We start from the raw sequence: 11,368 nt of genomic DNA, 5'->3' as shown, positions 1-11,368 counted from the left end.
AGAATTTTTTTTAAAAAACCCTGTTCTGGAGTACCTACATTTCACTCTGAACTCCATATTCCAGAAGATCTTCGAAGAAAAGCAGCTGAAGCAGGAATAGTCCTGGCGTTCCCTATCAAGAAAAGAAAACCTAAGTCCTCCCGCTTTTTGCCCGCGTTGATTGGGCGAGAGCTGACCCCGAGGCTCCGGCTCCGCGCTTCGCCATCTTAGCCCGCGAGGAAAGGAACGCGAGCGCTGGAGCCGCGTTCGAGAACGGGGACGGGCGGCTAGATAATAGCCATTTTCTCCCCTGGAACTGTTAGTCAGCGATGGGACCCTGCGAGGGTGCGAGCCTGCGGGCCTTGCTGGAGAAGCTCGAGGACCCGGCCGCTTCGCTGGGGGCGCTGACTGATGCGTTGCTGACCCTGGCGAAGTGAGTCCCGACCGTGACTCCTTGTGCTGTCCGCGATTGGCCGCGAGACGTGCCGGCGGCGTCCCTCTGACCACGGCTGTACAGGATATTTTTGTTTGTTTAGGGGGTGGCGCTCTTCTTGGTGCCCCTACGGACTGTCCGGGAAGGCGATACATTGACCAAATGGTGCACGTAATCCAGGCACCTCTTTGCCGAATCCAACGGGTGACTATTGCAGCGCAGCATCCTGAGCAAATCGCCACCTCGGATTTCTTTTCTTTTGCCCAATGTCCTCCTCGGAAATTGGGGTGTTTTTTTGTTTTTTGGTCTTTCGTTCTTTAATGAAAAAGGGGGAGAGGTTAAAACTTTATCCCCTTGGGGCTGCCAAAAGTTCTACAACTCTCGCGCTTTCTGTTCATTTTTTATTTCTTCGATTTTTAAACGTGCCAACGGATTCGGTGCTTTTTGTAAAATGCTGTAGAAAAGCAAGTTTTTAAGGGTGGCTTTTTTTTGACATGGTTGCAGGAAATTTTCTGACATACTATTCGAATTAGTTTTTCTCTTCTGAATCGCAGCAATTCGACTGGGGAAGCTTTTGGTGAAGGGATCACTTTCTTAAGGGATGTTGGTTTGCTGCACAATTGAAGGCAAAAATGGCATGGGGAAAAGGTATTAGTGCCATCTCCCAATACAGCTTTTTTTTTTAAAAAAAGGTACCATTGGTTATGTGCCATCGAGTAGATTCCACAGATTTTCACCAGGATGATCTGTTCCCGATCTAGTTCTTCAGGGTCTTCCAATGGTGTACCTATCATCAATGTAATTGAGTCCATCCATTTTGATGCTGGTCATCCTCTTCTTTTTCCTTCCACTTTCCCAGCACTGCAGACTTCTCTAGGAAACTAGTTATTCACACAATGTGTCCAGAATATGATAATTTGATCACAATGTAGTGGAAAAATCTAGGTTTATTCTGTGATACATTTATTTTGGAGGGTTTTTTCCCTTGCTATCCAAGGGACTCTCAGGAGCCTTCTCCCACACAAAAGTTCAAAAGTATCACTTCCTTTCCTCTCTTGATTCTTCAAAATCCAACTTTCACTTCCATAGTGTCACAGGGAAGATTTCCCTGCCCAGTTCTGATCTTTGAAGATACATCTGAATATCTTTTCCAAGGTCATCATGGCTACTCTACTAAGAGCTGAATTGAGAAGTGTTTCTTGACTGCTAGGTTCTGTACTGTTGCTAATTGATCTTAAAAGACAAGCTATCGATAACTTCAGTATAGATAGTCCTCATTTATTGACCATAGTTAGGGCTAGCAGCTTGAGCGTAAATCCTCCAAAGCACCTGAAGGCAGGACAAGAAGCAATGGCTGGAAACTAATCAAGGAGAGAACCAACTTAGAACTAAGGAAACATTTCCTGACAGAACAATTAATCAGTGGAACAAGTTGCCTCCAGAAGTTGTGGGTGCTACAACACTGGAAGTTTTTAAGAAGATATTGGATAACCATTTATCTAAAATGGTAGAGGGTTTTCTGCTTGAGCAGGGAGTTGGACTAGAAAACCTCCAAGATCCCTTCCAACTCCATTATTCTGTAAAGCAAAGTGGTCACTAAGTAAAACCAAAGTTATGCTTTTCCTTCAGCATTGGTCACAAAGTTACTTTTTCATCAACATCGTAACTGCAGTCACTATACAAGTCTGCTTGTGTCTTCATTTCCTATTGTAAGACTGGTTGTACCTATTGTCATTGGTTTTGTGTCTTTAATTTCAGTTTCATTTTTTTTTGCTCTGACTTATTAGTAGAGCTTAGAGATTCTTTGCATTTTTGGCTATCTATCATCAGCAGTGCATATATTATTATTATTATTATTATTATTATTATTATTATTATTATTATTATTATTATTATTATTATTATTTGAATTTCTATACCGCCCTTCTCCCAAAGGACTCAGGGCAGTGTACAGGGCAATAAAATACAACATACAAAAGTTAAAAGTAAAATTAAATTAATTTAGCCCTAACAATAAATAGTTAAAAATAAACCCAACCGCTTAGTCCAGGCTGGCCTGTTCAAACAACCAGGTCTTCAGATCACAGCGGAAAGAGCAAAGGTCGGGAGCCATCCGGAGCTCAACAGGCAGTTGATTCCAGAGGGCTGGCGTGCCCACAGAGAATGCTCTCCCCCTGGGGGCCGCCAGCCGGCAGTCCCTGACCGACGGCACCCTGAGGAGGCCCTCTCTGTGGGAGCGCACAGGACGAAGGGAAGTTGACGCCGGCAGCAGGTGCTCCCGTAAGTAATCGGACCCATGCCATTTAGGGCTTTATAGGTCATCACCAGCACCTTGAATCTCACCCCGGAGGGCAACTGGAAGCCAATGCAGCTCGCGGAGCAGAGGTGTTACATGGGAGTATTGGGAAACCCCCATCACAACTCACGCGGCCGCATTCTGCACCTGTTGAAGCCTCCGAGTGGATACTTATTTCTCCAGTTTTAAAACCATGCTCATCTTTTTTCAATCCACTTTCTTTTAATATATATTCAACATATAAGTTGAATAAAATAAGAATATGCAGGCTTGCCACACTCCTTTGGCAATCAGTCTCATGTGAACAACCTAATCAAAGACCCTTCTGCAATGAATGAAACACACAGAGACTTCCTTTTGGTTCTTTGGCTTTCTCAGTTATCTAGGGCAGGGCTTTTCAACCTTTTCACCCATTGTACCACTTTTAGGATATGGTAACATCCAAGTACCACCAGTTGCCTAGCAAGGTGTCAAAAACTTGATAACAAAAAAAAAGGAAAAAAGTGATGAAGTACAGGTATTCCTCGACTTACAACAGTTCGCTTAGTGACTGTTCGAAGTTACACTGGCACTGAAAAAAGTGCCCCCCAAGCCATAGGCAAGCAAGACACTTGCCTGCCCGCCCAGAGGCGCTCTTCCTCCTGTCCGAGGTTTTCATTGTGAGCATTTCTGTTGAGGATTGGCAGTGGGGGTGGGGTGGGGTGGGGGGGTGTTTGGTTTTTATTTTCCCCCCTCTGCTGGGTGGTTGCAGCAGGTTTTGGTCACTTCACATGACCCTGGGACACTGACCATCATAAATATGAATCAGTTGCCAAGCATTTGAATGTAAATCACAAGACCCTGGAGATGCTGCAACATTCCAGCTGATTGGTGCTTCTTCTGGGCTCAGAAGCGCCAGGATCAGTGCTGAGCTCCATCTCAGCCCTGAAGCCCCAAAGAAGCGTTGATCCTGGCACTTCTGCTGAGTTCTGTCAGCCCTGCAGCTCCAGCCATCTCTTGCTCAGGCTTGTGTGGTGCTGCCACCGGTTCAGCTCATTCCCCTCCCCCACTACCACTTTTCTAGGATGGTCACGTACCACCTGCCAGGTGCCAGTGTGCCACAGGTGGTATCCGTACCACTGGTTGAAAAGCCCTGATCCAGAGAATATCAGCAATAATGCCTTATGTTCCTTAACTTTTTCTAAAGCTGTCTTGTCATCTTCTTTTCCCAGTAATCTTCGTAATCTTCATTTTGTTAACACATGAAAGTAAGAGTATTGTATGATTTTCTTTAACAGATTTATATGACTGTCCATCTTTCAAGAAATGATTCTGAGCAGCATACAACAATCAGTAGAAAGAATGAATATAAAATAATAATAAAAATAGTCATTATTAAAAAAAATTGAAAAAACCTGAGAAATGTAAAATATACAAACCACACGGAGAGATTAAAACAAATCAACCTAAAAATGTTTCCAGTTCCCTGGAATCCCGAGATTTGCTGGCACAACCAGGCCTTGAGGGATTTCCAAAATGATAAACCTAATCTGAATTGGGGGGGAGGATATTCCATAGGGCGGGCACCATAGCAGATAAGGCCCGCTCTCTGGGATCTACCAAAAACGGGTCCCTGGTAGATGGTGCCCACAGTATGCCTTTTCTGCCAGATCTAATGAGATGGGCTGATGTAATCGGGAGAGATGATCCAGGGGATCCAGATCACCTGGTCCCATGCCATAAAGGACTTTAAAAGTTAAAACTAGCACTTTGAATTGGACCCAGAAACAAACTGGCAGTTAATGCAGCTCTTAGTATGGAGATGTAATATATGTTCTATTAGGAGCACACACAACTGCCTGCACTGTTGCATCCTAAATCAGTTGAAGCTGCCTGATAATTCTTAAAAGAGAGCACATTACAGTAGTCCACTAAGAATGATAGTTTGTATACTCTTTTCGCATCCAAATGCATTGAGTACCAAATTCAATGAGTTTCAAATCAGTTGAGTACCAAGGTTTCCCTGGATGAGTTTTATTTATCAATATTTACCATATTAAAAATTAAAATGAATAAATTTACTGCCATTTGCAATACTGCTGCTTATCTCTTTCAACAGCTCTCTGAAAGTTACTTGTTAAACTCTTTTCTGAGATTTTTGTCTTTCTTGGCTTTGGCTTCTCTTTTAGTAATTTTCACTGTTTGTTCTGACTTCCAGTTTGCTTTCTTTTTTTTTGGCAGTCTCTTTCTACTCCCATCCTCAGTTTTTTAAACTACATTTCATTTACCGGTAGTCACAATTCATCAGTTCTCTAGTAGTGACATCCAGGACTTCAGTGTGATTTCTGATGTTCTTGAAAGTGATGGATATATGTTCAAGACCATATTGTGGAAAATGGTTAGCTTTTTTATTCTGTTTAGCTTGAGCAGTTCATGATCTGCAACATAAAAGTCCGTTTTTTTCATTCCCTCTGTTTCTTTTGGCATAGGTAATGTTATGCAGGGTGCGGTGGCTCAGTGGGTTAGGACGCTGAGCTTGTCGATCAGAAGGTCAGCAGTTTGGTGGGTCAAATCCCGAGTGCCGTGTAACAGAGTGAGCGCCTGTTACTCGTCCCAGCTTCTGCCAACCTAGCAGTTCGAAAGCACGTAAAAATGCAAGTAGAAAAATAGGGACCACTACGGTGGGAAGGTAACAGCGTTCCGTGCGCCTTTGGCGTCCAGTCATGCCGGCCACATGACCACGGAGACGTCCTCGGACAAGCGCTGGCTCTTCGGCTTTGAAACGGAGATGAGCACCGGCCCCTAGAGTTGGAAACGACTAGCACACATGTGCGGGGGAACCTTTACCTTTACCTTAATGTTATGCAGAGTACAGAAAAAGGAATTAAAAATATTAAGCCAAATATATTGAAAGCATAAGATAAAAAGGGAAATGTGGTTTACACCAGTTGCCTTTTGAAAAGCACCTTTGGGGTGCCCGTTCCTTATTTAACACATGGACTTAAATACTGCATTCCCACTGGGTTCAACTTCTCATGACATGATTATTTGTTCCATGTAACAAAGTCATAGAAGAACAGTTTTCTACAGAGCTGTTTTTACTTTTGTCAGTACATTTTTATTTTATCAGTAGGCCACTTAACTACTCACTATTTTGTATTTGTGATCTTGATATTTTTCTACTTATTTTTGCATTGTCAATAAATATTGCATGAAGGTAATATTAAATAAATAAATAAATAAATCCATTTATTTGCTGTAGTTTTCCCCATTAATATACTGTACAACATGAAATCATTTGCCACTTTATCAGATCTTGGTCTTTAATACATTATTTTTCAGATCCATAATCTTTACAATATCATAATCTAACATTTGCTAGAAACAATTAAGATTCTCAGCTAACAGCATTTGTCGTGCCAGACAAACCTTTAACATCACTATCAGCATTCCTTTTACATTTATCCCCAAATATTTTATTTGGGTATTAACAGAAAACTTGACGTACTTGAGGTTCTTATAAGCAAAGCCTGATAACTGATAAATGTCTATCATCAAATTCATACCTAGTCATGGGTTGTATTGGTTATCCTTTAAATAGCTATGTATTTGTCTGCATTTGAGCACCTTTTAACCGAAAGCCTGTTTGTTTTTCAATATTAAGTCGTCTGACTGAGGATGAAGAGGATGAAGACAAAGGAAGGGAATTGGCAGATGAGATTGAAAAGTGTTTTCCCCAACTTTACAAAAAAATTATGGTATGTATTTCACTTCTGTGCTTAGTCTTTATTGCCCTGTTTTGTTATCTAAATACTTCAGGCTAAGTTGCTTCCTCTCACCAGAATTGGGCAAGATTAGCAGTTGAAACTCTTAATTTGAAGAAGTGTATACTTTTTTAAGTTTTTAACAATTTGAATCATGTCAAAAATCGCTATTGATTTTTTTTTATCGAAGATAAATTTAATGTACTATCAGGTTTGCCTGTTAAGAGAAATAAATTTATTCATTTTTCATTATCAAGATCACTAAATTACTGATATATATCAGCTTTGGTGTGTGGATTAGAGAAATAACCTGAAAATTAACTAGCTTTTGTATTTTGAGGGTAAGATGAAATATTATATTAAATAATCTAATCTTAAGTAAATATAGCAACCTTCTCCAATTTGGTCACCCTTCATATTAGCTGGAAGTCCACTTTCCTACCTTCCAGTAAAGTGACTATGGATGGTGATTGAGAACATCTAGAGCACGGGTGTCAAACTCGCTGTGTCATGTGACGTGTTTTGACTTTTTACATTGTCAGAGCTGGGGGGGGGCATGGCCTTCGTATGATGCAACCAGCCCTTGGGTCAGCAGTTTGACACCCCTGATCTAGAGTGTAGGCATGTTTCCTGAGTCCATCTTGAAGTACACACTCTGCAAATTCCTTTCTTGGATGGCAAACCTCAGATAGGGACTTCAGAGGAAGTGTACAAAGTGCGCTTGAGATAACATGCGAAAAACAAGATCTTAAATTAGAAGGATAAGCTTATGGAATGCAGGAAAGTGGATCATATATTAATCCCTGTATTTATTGAAAGGGATAAGCAATCGATAAGGAAAAACAACCAGTTTCGGGATGGCATGTAAACTGCTAATGTTTAATCGCTAAAGCTATTGTTTAAGACATATATATATGAGTGAATGTTAACCAATAAAGAACACAGCACAGCTGCTCAAGATTCATGTGAGTCTCCTTTCATACTACACGTGGTGCCCGAACAGGGACCCCAATACTTCGTCCGGCAAGTACTTGGTGCACCGTCAACCCTTTCTTCGGGTTTCTGTAAGTATGGCGGTCTTTGCTTTCTGATTTGCAAAGGAAGCATGTTGAGGAACTCGGGTTTTTATTAAAAAAGGACAGTCATGAGGTATCTCAGCGAAGCCTTTCCCGGCTGGTTCAGGAGGTTTCTGCTCAATGTTTATGGTAGCCAGAAAAGGGATCTTTAAAATTAACAGATTGGGGAAAAATTGGAACTACTTTACATGCGGAGCCTAGGGCTGCTGTTGAAATTCTACAGCTCTGGCATTTATGTCGGCATGCTATAGAAAAATTTGGCAACAATGTAGTATCATTAGTGTCACCACCTCCCCCTCCAACTTATACTTCTCCAGTTATTTGTCCACCAGCAGCCCCTGAGGCTTATATTAGTCCCACTGCTCCCACAGATACTGGTCAACCTTGTCCTGCAAGGTCTTCTTTTCTAAAAATGGTTGAATCCTGTAAAAAGGATACATCCTTATCTGGTGCAGAACTTGCTGAGCTTTTGGCTGTTCGCCCTGTTCAATATAGAGAGGGGCAAGGTCAACTATTGGGGCAGCAGATAGCAGAATGGGAAGGGTTACCTTATCAGATTCTGAAGAAACTTAAAAAAGCTATCACTGAGTATGGTTTAACTAGTAATTTCACAAAAGGTCTTCTGGAAGAAATTAAGAATGGATATATTATGGTACCAGAAGATTGGAAGCAGTTATGTTGCATGATGTTAACATCAATGCAATATGTAGTCTGGGAGAGCGAGTACATTCGTCATGCTCAGGCTGCTGCCTTGGCTGGTGGGGGGGGCATATACCACTGAGCAGTTAGCAGGGGTTGCACCCTTTGCTACCATACCAGATCAGCTTGCTTTACCCCAAGCCACCTTGGCAATGGTATCAGAATGTGCCTTTCGTGCCTTTCTGAAAGTTCCCCAGACTGGAGAAAGCAAAGTAAGTTTCTCCAGCATACGGCAGGCTGCTAATGAACCATACGCAGATTTTGTAGAAAGATTGTCAAAGGCCATTAAACAGCCGTTTGATAATGCTGAAACTGCTGGGGAATTGTTGCGGCAGCTGGCTATAGAAAACCTTTCTTTTCTATCACCACAGGAGAAATGCTTCCTCTCTTTCAATTACTTAAGGGTCCTAAGCAGCCAGGAGATCTGGTTTATCTCTCTGACAAACAACGAGATTGTTTGGCTACATTGTTTGCCAAGCTTAAAGGGAGGTTTGTTGATTGCCTGCCCTGTGCTACCTCTCAGCTTGCGCTTATTCCAACATACCTACAGTATGTTTATCCAAGTAATTCAGGGTCCAACTCATGGAGGGGGTCACACACTTGACCTTGTCTTCTTATCTGGACAGTGGTTTGATGATCTGGGAGGGGGTTCGCCAACTATTGTCCCCCTGTCATGGACTGATCATTATCTCCTGCGGTTGGTCTTCTGCTTTGCCACCCCTCGCCGCTGGGCTGCAGAGCCGACCAAGTGGTTCCACCCCAGGCGCCTAATGGATCTGGAACGGTTCCAGATGGCGCTTGGGTCTATACCTATCTCCCTCACTCACAGCCCAGCTGACGCCTTGGTGGATGCCTGGGAAAGGGCGGCCGGAGACAGGGTCTGGAGAGCTGTTGGAGATCCACCTGGTCCGAATCTGATTGATTGCGGTTAAGAACCTCAACGAGGTCTTATCTCGCCGCAATGGAGGTGGCAAAGTCTAACTACTTCGCTGCCCTCATCGCTTCCGAAGATAATCGCCTGGCCACCCTGTTTAGGGTCACTCGCTCCCTCCTTAATCAGGAGGTGAGGGAGGAGCCCTTGCAGGGGCGGGCCGAAGAGTTTAGTCAGCATCTGATCGATAAAATCATTCAGATCCGGGCCGGTCTGGACTCCGACTGGGCAGTCGGACGGGGGGGAGATGAGCGGTCTTGGAAATATTATCTGGGATGAATTCGATCCTGTGACTCCGGAAGAGGTAGACAGGATCATGGGGAGTTCCAACACATGTTTGTTGGACCCGTGCCCCTCCTGGCTGGTGTATGCAGCTCGGGAGGGGACACGAGGCTGGATCCATGCAGTAATAAGTGCTTCTTTGAGGGAGGATAGCTTCCCTGCCACCTTGAAGGAGGCGGTGGTGAGGCCCCTCCTCAAGAAGCCTGTCCTGGATCCAACTGTTTTGAACTACTATCGTCCTGTCTCCAACCTTCGCTTCGTGGCAAAGGTTGTTGAGAGCGTGGTGGCACGTCAGCTCCCTCTGTTCCTGGAGGAAACTGATTACCTGGACCCGTACCAATCGGGCTTCAGGCCAGGGTACAGCACAGAGATGGCATTGGTCACGCTGGTGAATGATCTCTGGCAGGCTCGGGACAGGGGTTGTTCCTCTGTCCTAGTCCTATTAGACCTCTCAGCGGCTTTCGATACCATCGACCATGGTATCTTGCTGCAGCGTCTCAGGGGGTTGGGAGTGGGGGGCACTATTCTACAGTGGTTCTCCTCCTACCTCCTGGGCAGCTCAGAGTTGGTGTTGGCAGGAGGGCAGAGGTCGGCCCCGAGGCCTCTCGTTTGTGGAGTTCCTTAGGGGTTGGTCCTCTCTCCCCTCTTGTTCAACATCTTTCGAGCTTTCTGGCCTAGACTGAGAATATTAACTGGGGTTTTTAATTGTATTTTAATTGTTATTGGGTTTTTTAGTTTCAAGGTTAGTTTAATCATTTTAATTGTTTTAATTTATGTAATTTGTTGGACTGTTTTAAAAAACCTTGTGAACTGCCCTGAGTCCTACGGGAGAAGGGCAGTATATAAGTTTAATAAAATAAAAATAAAATTAATCTATATGAAGCCGCTGGGTGAGATCATTTGTGGTTTTGGGGTGGGGTATCATCAGTATGCTGATGATACCCAGGTTTTTCTCTCCATCCCAAAACAACCCAGTGATGCCCTCGACGTGATGTCCTGTTGCCTGGAGGCGGTCCGGGTCTGGATGGGGAGAAACAGGCTTTGACTTAATCCCGCCAAGACTGAGTGGCTGTGCATACCGGCATCTCGGATTAACCAGTCTATTCCATCGTTAACTATGGGGGGTGAGGTGTTATCCCCTGTAGATAGGGCCCGCAACTTGGGCATCCTCCTGGACTCGGCTCACTTTGGAAGATCATATAGGAGCCGTGGCCAGGGGGGCTTTTGCCCAGGTTCACCTGGTGCGCCAGTTGCGGCCCTATCTGGACCGAGACGCCCTACGTACAGTACAGTCAGTCATGCGCTTGTAACCTCCCGGATAGACTACTGCAATGTTCTCTACATGGGGCTGCCCTTGAGGACCATTCGGAGGCTTCAGCTGGTGCAGAATGCGGCCGCGCGAGTTGTGATGGGGGTTTCCTGATACCCCCATGTAACGCCTCTTCTCCACGAGCTGCATTGGCTTCCAGTTGCCCTCCGGGTGAGATTCAAGGTGCTGGTGATGACCTATAGAGCCCTAAGTGGCATGAGTCCGGACTATCTTTGGGAGCACCTGCTGCCAGCATCAACTTCCCATCGTCCTGTGCGCTCCCACAGGGAGGGCCTCCTCAGGGTGCCGCCAGTCAGGGAGTGCCGGCTGGCGGCCCCCAGGGGGAGAGCATTCTCTGTGGGTGCACCTGCCCTTTGGAATCAGCTGCCTGTGGAACTCCAGATGGCCCCCGACCTTCACGCGTTTCGCCTGGACCTAAAAACTTGGCTATTCAAGCTTGCCGGCCTCGACTGAGGGTTTTGGGTTAAGGTTGTAATTTTTAATTATTTTGGGGCTATTTAATTTTATTTTATTTTAACCTGTATATATTGTATTGTTTTAATTTGCCCTGTAAACCGCCCTGAGTCCCTCAGGAAAAGGGCGGTATATAAATTGAAATA

The 11,368-nt window shown here is 44.3% G+C and overlaps 1 protein-coding gene across 1 annotated transcript in view; it reads left to right on the top strand.

Moving 5' to 3' along the window:
* Positions 1 to 308: 308 nt before the first annotated feature.
* The window catches only part of LOC310648174 (telomere-associated protein RIF1-like), a gene marked incomplete at both ends in the record, with an annotated part of 63,778 nt that continues 52,718 nt past the window's right edge, over positions 309 to 11,368 (top strand). Inside the window, 2 exon segments of the mRNA XM_083375911.1 lie at positions 309 to 412; positions 6,352 to 6,445. Coding sequence (XP_083232037.1) covers positions 309 to 412; positions 6,352 to 6,445 — 198 coding nt within the window.

The sequence above is a fragment of the Vipera ursinii genome (genome assembly GCF_947247035.1).
Source record: "Vipera ursinii genome assembly, chromosome: 17".
NCBI lineage: Eukaryota > Metazoa > Chordata > Lepidosauria > Squamata > Viperidae > Vipera > Vipera ursinii.
This window is presented reverse-complemented; position numbering and strand designations above follow the sequence as displayed.